Below are 14,981 nucleotides of genomic sequence, written 5' to 3' on the forward strand. Positions count from 1 at the left end.
TGCTTGTATCATGAGTGACGTCCCATTAGAAGACTTCATCTGTGAATTTATGATAACGTACACGCTGGATGCTGCAGGAATCACTGTAATCACTGGAGAAGATTTCTGACCTTTCAACAGATTCCTAAAGCTGAAAGAGGACAAAGTCCTATCATGTGTTTTTTGTTGTTGTCACAAAACATAAAGAGGAAATAAAGGCCACACAAACAGGACATGGTTTTAGGACATTTAGCTGTATTTTGCATCAGAAAGCACAATTTAAAATCGTGTAATTTGAAATCATGCAAATTTTTCTTAATAAAATGAAATTTAATTGTCATAGCACAATCAAACAATTGAAGTTGTGCTGTCATTTAGTTGTTTGACCGACTCCAGATGAAACTGAACTGTGGCTCTTGAATTAAAGTGAGTTGGACACCCTTGATGTAAATGTATTCCTCTATTATGTTGTAGGTTCAGAGTTTTACAGCTACAAGCAAACTCAAACTTGCATTGTAATGCAATGCTGATGTGGCAGTTCTCATATCTGTCAATGCTTGCTCATTAAAAGTTATTTGACCCCCCCTTTAATTTTCTCTGATTCATGCGTTCTGTTTTCCATTTTTCGTCCCAACCAGCGAAATCCTATAAGCCCCACTGTCCCAATGTTAAAAAACGTCTATGCACGACGAACTGCTTGTCGTAAAACATCCACAATTATCTTGTCATAGCCATGATTCCTTTCGCTTGCAGTTGTTTTCACTTCAGTAGGTTGTTCGCGTCATTTTCCCTGCCACTTACATCGCCCCTCTGACGCACATCTGCATTTGTCAAAAGTTTTCTTTTGATTTCAAACATTCTTGAACGTAAACTAAAGTGACACCGACTTCAAAACTGTCAGTTGAGCGACCCAAACATGTCGGGTTTGAACCGGCGCTGAACGCTTCGCATTAGACGCAGAGTCTCCCCCGGCCTGCGCCCCAGTTGTCAGGGTGGTCTGTTGTTTAGAAAGTTCAAGCGTGTTTGCACTCTGAAGGTTTGGTCCTGTTCCAAAAGTCTCATCTTGTGAAGAAGCGTCCTAAAGACATTCTCTTTGTTCTCATTGGGACGAGCATTGCATCTGCCAGACACACACGCACACGCACACACACACACACACACACACACACACACACACACACACACACACACACACACACACACACACACACACACACACACACACACACACACACACACACACACACACACACACACACACACACACACACACGCAGCCATCAGGAAGCAATAGGCAATCCTAAACATGCATACTACAAAGCGATGGGATACATTTCTCTGCAGTGAGGTCTTTTGATTGAAGCATGAAATAGAAAGTGTGAAGTACACTGCAGCATTCAAAATACAGTTCAAAGCACTAACTGCTGCAATCAAGAGATTTTAACCTTAAAACTGTGGAGTAGCACGTCTGAACTGCACAGCCAGAAGGTGCGATGCTGTACATGGCAACCTCGAGAGCAGGGATTGGCAACCTCAGGCACGGGTGCTACAATTGGCACGCTCCAGAAAAGTCATTGGCACACTCGAAAAGGCCCGCTCAGCATGTGTACTGTTTTTAAATTAGTCTCATCGAGTAAAACCTCTGCCAAATTGCACAAGGGCAAATGAGAGAAGGCAGTCAATGACATGTCTATTCAACTCCTTCTCTCAGTACACCTGTGAAAATTCCTTTTAGCGCCCGACATGCCGATCAGATGATACAAAGGACAACAAACAGACAGATACAGTGGACTGCAAAAGCATTCATACCCATTGAACCTTTCCACGTGTTCTCACATTACAACCCCAAATACAATACAAGTGTGTTTTATTGAGATTTGATGTGCTAGTCCAATACAGTTTTCCACATAAATGTGAAGTCGAAGGAAAATGGACGACGTGACCAAACAGGCAAACAAGTAAAGCATAAAGCGGAGGGTGCTGAGAGCTGGACCTTGGGGAACACCTTGGGCAAGCAGTGCACTGAGGGGTTTTCCTGCTCTCCTAACGTATGTACAACAGCACATATACAAAAAAAAAACCCAGTTCAAAGGGTGGATCAAAGCTTTAGAGGAACAAGGAGGAGCTAAAGCAGATGGATAGAAAGAGGCTGAAGCTCATGTGCCATTGACGGATGCACATTGGCCAGGAATACTTTTCATATCCGTGATATGCTTTTGTCCCGGGAAAAGACTCAAAAGGTACTCCTGAGTTTGTTGAATTAAAACATTAAAATCCAGGTTCCTATGATGTTCTCAGTAAAGTCTCATACATATTTCAACTAAATCTTATTAGAGTTGCTGCTGAATGATCAGCTAGTGGATTCATCAGTGAATTGGTTATTTACTACTGCTTTTATGTGAAAGTTTCATTGTAATTTTCTATTTGTGTTCTTTTCTTGCATGGTACTTTCTTGGTACATGGTACTTTCTCCATTTATAAGGGGACCTGTTTCTTTATTTTCTGGCCTGAGGATGGTGGTGTGATTTAAGAGTTATATCTCTTTTTTTCTTGCCTTTGCACAGACAATGTAAATCATGTACATTCTTGTTTTGGTGTATCTGGGGCGCAGTGACAGGAGCAGAACAGGAGCACACATGGAGACAGTTTGCATCCTGCAGACCACAGCTTGGCAATGTATCGCACCTTTTCTGACCATATCCTTCACAACATAACGCTTCATCACATCATACAGTACATAAATCGGTGACAAGCTCGCGAGCGACTCTTACTATGTAATAACACATCTGGAAGTCTTTCCCACAAAATAGCCCAACGTACAAAAATAAAAACCCTCTTGTTCTGAGTAGTTTGACCATAAGAATGTTCATCACAAAATGTTTGGATTTTCATTGTTTCCCAAAGGGCATTTATGAAAATTGTCGAGTGTTTGCACAGAATACAACGATACGTGATGCAATCCATAATCCCCTTCCTTGTGGATGGCTCACACTTACTTAGAAATAGTGTAAAGTTTATACCACCTGTAAAATATAGATTACAGAGCCACATTGAGTTTTTATCTGCCCATAAAATTCCCCATCTACTTTTTTGTTTGCTGAATTACTTTCTCTATGAGGCTACTATTTTAACATTTACATTAGTACATTGAAAAAAATAAGTGTTAGAGGTTATTTAAAGCTGCTTTCCTAATAATGTTTCATGTAACTCTTATTTGCTGGAGGCACCCCTCAATAAACCCGAACTAGCTTAGTCGTCTTGACAGCAACATGAAACATGTTCCATTAGCATTATCCAAAGCTGTTGTCCGAACAGTTACTACTTCACCAAACTCCTTTTTACCTTGATCATTTCCAAATGCCTCAGGCCCAGTTTACACAACATTTCAAGTCAAAACGCATCATTTTTGTTTACATGGCAACATCTTGAAAGTGAATTCCATTTCCACAGAAACAGCAGAAACACTGAGAATGGTGCAGTGAGCATGGGCGGCCACTAATGGATGCTGTTGATTGTTTTTGTAATGAAAACACACACAGATGTGTGCACAGACTAACACGGTATAATAATTAATAATAGGAGTACACCGACATTCATACGGACAGATGATGACGTTTTATTGCTATTACGGTGATTCTTAATTATAAAACTACCAAGTCCCAGGAGGACGTAAACATGGAGCCATGATATTCTGGAGGCAAACATTGTTCTTGTTGTCCATCGACTGGTGCATGTGAAGGACCAACCTCAAATGCATTTAACATTTTCTGCTCTCACTTGAAAATGTTGTATGAATGGGGCATCAGTAATATGGACTACAACCCACTCTGAGTGACATAATCCACTTTACCTGTGGTTAGCATTCACAGCTTTTCTAAGAGCTGGTCTCTGTCAGTTGGTAGTTCAGCTGTTTGAGTGCTGCTCCTTGGTAGAACTAAAGAGCAACTTCCTCAAACTCCTGTAACTTAAGCTGAACTCAGCGGCATTAGAGGAAAGAAGTTGTAGTTTATTTTGTAAGTCACCGGGCACTTTTTATACCCTTGTAAAGTAACTTTTCTGAATGAACTATTAGCTTAAAATCACATACTCATTTTCAGGAATTTGCAGATCACTCGCCGTTCCCCCTCTATACAGGAGGGCAGCTCCATTCAAAACACAAAGCTCCACATGGAAGTGATTTGGAAATGTATTCCCTCCTGAGTTATCTTTGTACCACGTGCTCGTGCTAAGCCTTTATCTTCTGGGCGTAAAGCAGATGCTGGGCTTTTGGAGATTACCTCGATGACACTGTCGTAAAAAACAGGTTTATTTCGGTGTTGTGGCAGTTTAACGTAAAAGGATGGGATGTCAAGTTGTGATATGTTTTCATGACCCCACCTTCTGAGAGCAATGCCCCCGGAGGAAAACAGACAGACTATAAAGTATAATCACGACGCATCCCCAGCCAGCCCAAAAGCACATGCCTCAGCAGTTCAGTCCATGAGGCAGAATTGATCATTTGTTAACTAAAGAAAACTTTCCTCCGACGGCACGTCCCCCATCGCTTCCTCTTGGCTGTTTGCTTTTCCTCCCCTTGGACTGACGTGGGTGAAAAATCCTTCTGTTCACATGTGTGTTGATTCCCTTTCTTACCCCAGGTTGAGCCTCTCTGTGTCTTTAGGAAAGGTGTTCGGTATGGCGGAGAGGTGTCTGAACGTACAGTGGACCTCTTTAACCCCCGGACAGCTGCAGCTCCGCGGGCAGGACGGCACAGAGTAAACAGGCGCAATCTGCAGGAGGCGTGAAGAGGAAGAAACAGATGGGAGGAACGGCTGAGACAGGAAAGCAATTTGAAGCTAACGGTAGAGAAGTTACGACAATATACCATCCTACGATCGTCAAACAATGACTGGAAACTGGGTGCTTTCCCTTATTGATCTGCACATGCAACGGTTTAAGCAAGCGCCGATCTCTACTGGACTTGTACAAGAGGTTGTGCAGATTCACCATTTGCCATAGGAGTGAGGAGAAGAGCAGGGGGAACCACGCTGCAGCCACCCTGCAGAGGATGTTGGTGCACCACCACAGCGCCATGACTGGATGGCTCTCTGGTCGTTCACGCCATCAACACACCTGCAACAAGTTCAACAACAAATTCATTTCTGTCTTAAGGAATGACCACCTTTATATCGCTATGCATCAAGCAGTCCAAAAAAAAAAAAATCAACTTACAGGTTCAGTTCAAGACACTCCTTACCAAGTTAAGTGTTTGGGAGAAGTTTAAAGATTTTGACGAATTGAACCTGTTATCATTAGAAGTGTCAAACAGGTACTTCAGAGGCAGCTGTGTGTCAGATGATCTTGTTGACTTAGTTCTCTTTGCTGACTGCCTTCCTGCTTCAGAAATATTGATATGCAACGGAATGAACAGAGATCCAGAAGAGCGGAATGCCAGAGGGAATGTAGCCATGATGAAGGATGATGTTGTTGTTTTTTTTGACACTTTTCCTCATCCAGGACATCACAACTTCTGGATATCTTTGAAATCAATGAAGAATTCCGAGCACTTTCTCTGGACCAACGGACAAAAACTGACAACGACTGCTGTGGTCGAGATCGGATGAAGAAGCTCCGTGTTGTTTGAATACAACTCAGTACTTCCATATGATGAATCAGAAAATATTACTTATTCTTCAAATTGTTGAAAGGTTATTGAGCACAGCTGTTCAGATAAATTGTTATGAATACAATTTAATGTTAAAACTATTGTTGATGTGCATATTACACAATATATATTATGTAAAATTGTATTTTGAAGTAAAAATAAGACTCCCGATTTCGACCCAAATATGTCCCCCGCCTGTGAAATTTGACCGTCAGTGAGCATCGCCTTCCATTCAGAACTGGAACCCAACAATTTGGCTACTTATTCTTGGTAACAAATGTAAAAAAAATGTGCTTCCTTGCGTCATTTTCATTTTTTTGCAATTTGAACATGGACCACTCTAACCAGGATACTTTATTGTTGATTGATTTGTTTTCAAATGCAGTCGTTGCATGCAGTGGAGGAAGATTTGGGAACCCAAAAGCTCTGGCACAGAAACAGTCTTGCTAAAACTCTGGCATATTGTGCGGCATCAAGTTTTCATGGAATCACATATTCTTAAAGGAATGAACTGAAATGCTACCGAGAGACTGGACTGTGAAAAAAACCAAAACAACCCAAAATAAAACAGAGAGGAACCAAGATCAGTCAGTTTTCCTGACATTCCATGGCTACAAAACAAGTTCTAAAATAGTGCGGCCGTTGAAAGTGCAGAGGCAGTGGAAACATAGGCATCAGTAGAGATCGGTATCTGACAGTAAGGAACTGTTGGCTCAGATTGTAGGAAATTGGAAGCTACAAGTTAAATGTCTCATGCAATATAAAGACTGAAAGATGGTTGGAGGGGGGGTTAAAATGGGAAGAAGAATGACAGTCTTCTAATGTCTTTCCTTCAGGTCGAGCAAAATGTGTGTTATCTGTAGGTATGGCACACCTGGGCGTAAAGAACCACAGCCCTGCGAGATTTTGTTGTAACGCTGCTGTTGCCAGGCTTTCTGCACGGCTTCATGGTGTCACACTGATTGAATTCATGTGTAGTGGAGCCAGAAGACACAAAACATGCAGGCAGGTCTGAATCTGCCATAACGTATTAGAAAGAGTCGGACGAGATCAAAGAGTCTGTCAGGTTGAAACAGTCTGGCTCGCTGTAAAGAGTCCAGGTGTGTTTTAAAGATTCGCCATTGAATTGAAAGATTCCTAGATTATTTCAAACTGTCCGGTCTGGTCTGAAGGGTCTGGGTGTATTTATTACAAGAGTTGGAATTTGTTGAGGAGAGTTTGGGTGCTTACTTCATCTGGGTCTTATCAAGGCGGTCTGTGTTTACGTTAAAGAGATCGGGGGCAACGGGCGGCTCACCACAGGGTCCACGCCGGCCCGCCAGGGTGACCTTGCAGGCCCTAGAACATCACCACGGAAATATTCAAAACTGTTTCTCATTTGTTTAGTGGGGATTGCCCAGTTTCAATCAGACTTTAATACATAACACCGGTGGTGCGCACAGTTCCACAGGTGCTCAGTGAAAACTAAGAGCACCTTGTGCGGCCCGAGGAACCACCGGCTGCCAGAGAGAGAACACACAACCACAGGATAAAGATTATTTCAGGACAACTGCTCGGTGACCAGTGTCAATACGTTACAACGGCAAAACTAAAATACTTTTAAACTCTAATATCAGGCTGGGTACAGCAGACACATTTTAAATGTCAACATTTTTTATAATAGCTTTATTAAAGGTAAATATAAGACTGCTGCAAATGCTGTATCATAGAAATAAGTCATTTTCGGGATGAAATGATATATTTAGCTGTTGTTCTACACCTTTACATTTTGTTTCACCATGCCATTGTACATTGAAATTTATTTCAGAAACAGTTTTGTGAGCAAATGCGACTCACGGGTTTAGCGCTCGAGTGGGAAGATTGAACCGAAATGATTCTGTCCATTCTACAGAAACGTCTCTGTTTTCACCGTCACTTCTTATTTCTCCATCTGATCCCTGTTTTATGTCAACATGTCTCCGTCTCACTCGTCTTTTTCCTCTCTCACTTTCCCCATCTTTTTCTCTTATCTTTCACAGGCTCACCCGGCTCTCATTCCCGTTCTTCTCATCTACGACGTTCACCCACACCTCTGTGTCTCAAACTTTCACCCCCTGAAATACGCAGATCTGATTGGCTGCATGGCATCACGTGTGACGACTGATCTCACGCGCAATTGTTCTGTACGTTTCGTGAAGACTGCGAAAGCTGCACCGGTTTTTAAAAAAAACCCAAAAAGGAGCGCCCCAGCTGCAGGAATTATTTTCGCTGAAAAGTTTGCAGCCGTTTGCCAACTTTCGTCAGAAGGGAATCCCAAAGACGGAGAGGATTTCTGTTCAACTGGTCTGACCCACTCCAGACCCAGTGAGAGATTTAACACAACGTTTTCAAGTGCAAACGACAAACTTTCAAAGTGTTCTGGACGTCCGCTTTAGGAAAACAGCTCCCAAAGTGGAACTTTCTGAAAACGACAGCGTCAACACGTGGCCCAACATTTAAACGACAATGTTTTCAGTGTTTCTCCCATTTCCATGCCAACAGACATCAGCTCCTGAGCTGCTTTCTTATACTTCAATTTGGAAACCAGATCATTTTGTATGAACCCAAAGAGACACCTTCTCAGTTTAGATTCAACAGGACAGGAGATAAATTATTACCATGCATTAATAAATGCTTCATATTCATTTCCAACAAGCCCATGCTGGTGCAGTCACAAGTCATCCAGAAATTCAAAAAGGCAACTGTAGAAAGAAAGAGAGAGAGAGATTGCATTGGTGGAGAGTGAGCGAGACAAATATTTATGATTCAATAAGCTCCACCAAAACCAAACTATTTGCCCCGGAGGTGGATAAAGACACGTCAGAGAGGTTTGAACACTTGTTTAAGTCCTGCCTGTCTTCGCTACACCTTCTTCTCCAGGGACTGGAGTGAAAAATCCTCCTTTGTCAAGCGTAGTCGTGTGTATCTGTACACACACACACACACACACACACGCACACACACACACACACACACCCTAGATTAACGTATCCGTCACTCAAAAGCAACGCAGTAGAATTGAAGACAGCTGAGTGGAAAACAACTGCTTAATGTATAAGATGTGGTTTTGGTGCAGTGCCAGGTGGTTTGTTAATGACAGTGTTGGTTTCAGATACCAGTATTACAGGCCAATTACATTCAACCGCCGTTAATGAATCGCACACGACTCGCAAACACTCGAGCTTCGATCACTTGGGAGAACCAGAAACACCAACATGGCTCAAGTCTTTGGTGGCCAGTTGGGTGCTTTTGTGTTTTTCGTCTTTCAGAGATGTTCAGTTACTTAACAAGTGTGTGTGTGTGTGTGTGTGTGTGTGTGTGTGTGTGTGTGTGTGTGTGTGTGTGTGTGTGTGTGTGTGTGTGTGTGTGTGTGTGTGTGTGTGTGTGTGTGTGTGTGTGTGTGTGTGTGTGTGTGTGTGTGCACGTGCGCATGGTTTCTACCAATTGAATTTAATCTGAAGCAAAAAAAAAATACGTTTAAACCTAAAAATGAAGATAAAACATTTTATAGTTTTGTTATAAATAGAAAAACTGCATCGTATGTAGCATTTTCATGACTGCAATTTAAAGGCTTTTTTTGTTTTTGTTTTGTTTTTGTACCCTTTTTATGCAGATGTCTTAACCCTTTAAGACATTTTTGGGAATTTTAACTGGTTCACCTCTTCAATACATGTTGAAATTGATAGTTTTTGTAGCAATTAGTGTCTATTTTTTTCAATCTGTTTTGACTCTTGGTTTTATCCACAAGTTTTTTTTCTTTCTAATTACAGGTGGTCTGAGCTGCTTTAGCTCTATTAGCCATTTTACTTGTGAGGTTTTTTATTTTTGGTCTTTTTTTATTTTCAACCATTTAAACATGTTTCACCTCTTGAATTTTTCAGTGATTTGGGTTATTTAAGTTGTCATATTTTAAAAGCATTTATAGTAATTTGTTCATGTTTGTTTTGGTTTTTTTGCCAATTTTTAGCTCTTTTATTATTTTTATTTTAAATTCTGTTTACCTTTTGTAGCTGGGGTAACTATTGTAGCCATTTTAGCAATTTTAACTGTTTCAGAGTTTTTTTTGTCATTTTAATGTTACTCGTTTTAACTGTTTCCAGTCCAAGTTTTAGCTTTTTTTTATAACTTTCAACATCAATAAGTCTATCCCACATTGATTGAAACTTTCTTTTATTTTAATACAGCTCTTAAATTGGATTTAATAACGTGTATCATCTTTAGTAAAAGGCTTTAAAGGATATGATTTGTGTACAGTTAAGATTAGTTTTGAGTTTTAGGAGAGGGATGAAGTATTTGTTTACATATGTGGAGTGAAGAAAGTTAAAAATGTGACCTGCTCAGATCACGGCTGTTATTATCATTCCAGTAGGTTTTATAATCCTGCTGCCTGCTGCCTTATAACCCCCCCCCCCCTCTCTCTCTCTCTCTCTCTCTCTCTCACTCCCTCGATTCCTCCACTTCCTGATCTGACAAACGCATTAGCCTCCAGGAGCTCGGTCAGACTCGCTGCTTTAGTGGTGACAGTTTGGATCAGATGAATTTGGTCATTTCCCACAGAAACAATATCTGCACATTGTAAGAAGTAGGAACCGGTGAGGAGTTTAACAAATGTGGCCGTCTTGATACCAAAGACTCTTTTCTCAAGACTGACGCCTCCTCAGTCGAAGCCAAGAGCTTGATGGCTTTTGCTAAAATAGCAGATTTTTTGTTTTTGTTTGTTACTGCTGTTATTTCAATGGGAAAAAGTTCAGATTTGACCTCATTAAAGCTTAATGTGAATGTTGACTTGCTGAAAAGCAAATGTCTACCAGGTGTGATGCTCATTTATGTTCACCATGTTTGCATTTTGAATACAGAAATGTGCTAATTGTTAATAGCACCATAAGTAGAATCTCATGAGTTTGGTAAAAAAAAAAAGATAATGGGAACATTTTCAATGCAAAATTGAAATCTTTAGCAGGTATGGAGGCCAGATGCAGCCCCTGTCTTGCTTTCTGGTCATTAAGACAGTTGTTACTGATCGTTACGTAAGTCAGAACAAATGACCACATCTGAATCTAATATCAATTACAATAATTCTTGAAATACTTCAAACTTTTATGCTTTTCACAGTGAAAATAGTCAAACGCATGCACTCTGGTTAAGCTTAGATTAATTTAAATGTCTTTAAATGAATCCAATTCAAAGATACACATCCCTTTTTAGGTTTCCCAAAGCAGTTCACGAGATTATTAAGGATGAAACTGACAACCAAGACAGATCAAATTGGAGCCATGTTATTAAAAATGTTTGGGATTTGGGAAAATACTCTTACATTATGGTTAGATCACTGAGATAAATCATTATGTGTCTTCATGAGAGGATAATTTGCTATTATATGTTGTTAAAATAACTAAATCAAGTAACTATTAGGCATATAAACACATGTTTTATTTGCTATAAAAGATAATAATAGATAATTTCTCAGAAAAGCACTTTCAGCTTTATTTGAACAAGATCTGCCAGAAATAAAAACTATAGGAAAACATAAATGTTCCATCATTCAAATATCCACCACTCCAAACGTTATGGGATTTCTGATCTTCAGGTCACAGAATGAAGATAGAGGATGGAAACATTGATGGTAACTATAAATTGTATGCAAATCATAGGCTGATTTCCCCAATTGGGTAAAATATGTATAAACTGGAAAGGAACTGTCTCGTTTTGATAGAGCTGAGCTCAGAGGTCATGTCCAGGACCGAAGCTGAGGCGCCGTTTAACAGTCACCGTTGTGGTAAAGGATTCAGCAGGAGGAAACGTTTTCTGGCTTGAACTCCTGCCCTCTGGTCTCTTAATGACTTTTCCATCTTCCAGCCAAGACCAGACAGTTATCGTGTTTTACCAGCCGGCTTCAGACTGCGCTCACAGGATACCCTGGACATGACTCCCCATGAGTGACACATATTGTCCACGTGAAGGACGCTTGGTGCCGTTTATTGGGTGTTACATACATCTGTGCAGCAATACGGAATCATTATAAGACTTGTGATCTTGGTAAGGTAAGATGTAAACCTGTTGAGGCCGTTGCTGCTACTAGGATTTTATGGTGCCATAAAGGCGTCCCTTTGGTGTTTGTCTCCAGTGTCAGGAGCTGTGCGATCGCGCGTGGACTTTAGCGCGAATGGCTTTACCGGCAATGTAAACATACTGAAGAAGTTAGCAAGAGTTCAAAAGCCAAAAAAAGTGATGTAGAGTCAAGGATATTCATATGTTTGAAAGGTAGCAACAACAAAAAACAGATGAAGGGGTTTCCCCGAAGTCTGAAATCTTCGACCTGACAAAGATAAAGTGCTGCGCTTAAAGCACTCAACTGACCATCTTATCAAGATCACATGTTATCTGGCACATTGTGGCTTTCCCTCAATTCACAATCATCAAAAGAAACTAATTGAATCAGGTCAACTGGACTTGGTCATTTCCAAGTGGCTTCATCAGTTCCTGCTGTTCCTTTGATTAGGCTGCATATTATTATACGTTTTGTCTCCGTCTCCACTCATTTTATAAAGTTGTGTCACATCAATTCTCTGAAGCAGGTCCAAGAAAACAACAAACAACTCATCTTCTATCTCGATGTGTCGAACTCAGACAGAACTGGAGATGACTCCAGCTGGTTGTAGTTGATTCAAGTGACTCTGAAAGAAACCAAGAGCCAAGCTGCACTGTGCTCTCATGGCTCTCAAACTTCGGGGCCACCACTGCAAAGTTCTCCCCTTTTAACCGGCTGCCATGCTACGGCACGCTGGGATCTCGTGGGTCCAGGACCTTGCTGAGGGACCCACAATTCTAACGTCTCAGATCTAAAGCCACTTTCCCAACCTCTCCTCCACTGCTCACGAGAATTTGGTACTACCTTTGGGGATCAAAGCCCAGCATGCTGTGAGGCAAGCGGTGATATTTACTATAAACTAACGAAGAGGTACAAGGTGAAGGGTAAAATGTAACTGGTTAAATGACCTTAGATTTCTCAGGAAGGGGAAGAAAGTTGTTTGTACCAACTCAAGACCAAAATGGATGAATTTGGCAGATTTCCGGAGTTCGTCATAGGGGCAATCTCGTGGCTATAGAAGCAGACTAAGGATCGGAGACTTGCAGGTTTGAAGCCCACAGTAGACATTTGACCACTGTGGGGGACTGAGCATGACCCTTGACCCCCGCCAACCTTCCCACAACACCTCAATGTGGTTGCCCACCACATCCTACAAATAGGCAAATGTAGACAAAGGAAATTCCCTAAGGGGACTAATAACGTGATTAGTTAGTTGGTTTGTTTCCATGATGGTCAGATTGCAGGACGAGGGCTAACACAAGAACAGCAAAAGAACATGATTGTGATCGGAAGACTAATTCATTGATGTAAAGAAAGCAACCACATTGAATTGAACTACCCTAGTGTGTTAGCGTGTTGCACCATGAGCCAGTTCCTCATCAACAAACTCCTGGTGAGTTTCAGTTCACTTAACGTTCATCAAAACCCAATTCTGTCGAACCTGGTGCATTCCTTGGAAAAGTGGGACTCTTGCCAATACATCTTTATGTCAAAAGCATTAAGGCCAAGTCACAGCTGCCTCGTTCGAGATAACACATGTCAAGAGACGTCTACAATATGATGGCCACATGTTTTCCACACAGGTCTGCACTATCATGTGGTGACCATATATCCTCATTGAGAAATCACTTTCCAGCTAATGTGCAGTGCGGGGCTCTCGGGCACTGACATCGTCTCCAGTGTTTTCTGACCCACAAACAACTTCAGGCTTTATATAAAATGTTGAGTCTATATTTATGTGCTGCATATGACTATTTTAAGCCCGGCCAAAGAGACATCTGGTTCTTGGTAATACTTTAATCTATTGCATATCAATTGGACCTCTGTGGGTAAACAGCGTCAACAGTGTCGCTTATGGGGGCTCAAATTATGCAACGAATGTGCATTTTTCTTCTTTTCCATGCATAAAGAAGAGTTTTTACAGCTTAAATTGAAAAAAAAAAAGAAAAATAGGGTATTGATAAGTGCCAGATTCCTTTTGGATTTTCCTTCCAAGAGTTGGTGGTAATTCAAAGAGTTACCGCCTGAGCTGAAGCAGCGGCTTTATCGGAAAGCCTTTGTAGAGCCCTGCAAGCCTTTTCTCTGCCTCTTGCCTATTACACATGAAAGCCAGCCCTCTTTGCTCAATACAACAAAGCCCCGTGTGTCCAATAAATCCTAAACGGTGTATTTATATTGACCATTTGTTTGCCTCAAGGGCTACAAAATGGCACTTAAATGATTACGTGGTTCTAGTAAATAAACCTTCAGCTTGAAGCCACATCTCACTCAATGTGTGCCCTGCACACAGTACGGCAGATAAATATTTTGAATTTTTTAACACAATCATACTGAGGATGAATTACATGTATGACACGTTGTTTGGAAGAGGCAGTGCATGAAATCAGATTTCAAAGCTCGACGTGATTCCGCAATATGAAACACCGCTTGCAAAAAATGGCAAAAATCAAGCAGTTGAATGAAGAATAAATTCAAATATCTCACCTTTTGCGACACTTAAATCTCGGTCGAATGGACATAAGCTGCATTAGATGATTCAAATTAAAGTCTTTCTCTTTGCACAGAAAAAAACCTAACAAAACCTCAACTTTCAGCAACTGCATCTGGGAGCGTTTAAACAAGTTCTCACCACCCCCCCCCCCAAAAAAAAAAATCCCACAAGAGACTCACCTGGAAATTCCTCCAGAAGAGGAAAAACACAAACATTTGGAGCAGCGAAGAGAAAACAAAGTCCTTCAGGTCAGTGGGAAACTTTTTACAAGAGTAGAAAGACGTAAAAAAGCCCAAAAGAAGAAAAGGAAAGTATCCAGTCGAAGTCCTGTTGGTGTTTGTTTGCTGCCTTGTAAAGCCACTGAAGTCCTGCGGAGGTCTGAGTGAGGGGATGGAGCGCTCTGTGTGTGTGTGTGTGTGTGTGTGTGTGTGTGTGTGTGTGTGTGTGTGTGTGTGTGTGTGTGTGTGTGTGTGTGTGTGTGTGTGTGTGTGTGTGTGTGTGTGTGTGTGTGTGTGTGTGTGGATTAGTTTGACCCTCTGTTGGTCCCAAAGGCATCTGGATTTCAGATTAACTTCTTTCCCCTCGTTCCCGTCCTGTTCTCTAACTGCGCCGTCAGGAATGCTGCTCCTGCATCCCCTTCCACACCTACGCTCCTTCCCTCGCCTCCTCCATTCATCTCCTCTCCCTTTCTCTCTCTCTCTCTCTCTCTCTCTCTCTCTCTCTCTCTCTCTCTCTCTCTCTCACTCTCTCTCTCTCCTTCA

General features: G+C 41.4%; 1 protein-coding gene across 1 annotated transcript in view; it reads right to left on the reverse strand.

Annotated features, from left to right (window-relative positions):
* The window catches only part of LOC308134841 (matrix-remodeling-associated protein 5), a 32,120-nt gene extending 17,658 nt beyond the window's left edge, over positions 1-14,462 (reverse strand). The window contains exons 1-3 of the mRNA XM_080502671.1: positions 14,400-14,462; positions 4,966-5,091; positions 4,612-4,748 (exon numbers count right to left, since the gene is read on the reverse strand). Coding sequence (XP_080358797.1) covers positions 4,612-4,748; positions 4,966-5,052 — 224 coding nt within the window. The 5' untranslated portion in view covers positions 5,053-5,091; positions 14,400-14,462. The remainder of the gene's footprint in view (positions 1-4,611; positions 4,749-4,965; positions 5,092-14,399) is intronic.
* Positions 14,463-14,981: the final 519 nt, after the last annotated feature.

This window comes from Blennius ocellaris, assembly GCF_963422515.1.
Source record: "Blennius ocellaris genome assembly, chromosome: 9".
Lineage (NCBI taxonomy): Eukaryota > Metazoa > Chordata > Actinopteri > Blenniiformes > Blenniidae > Blennius > Blennius ocellaris.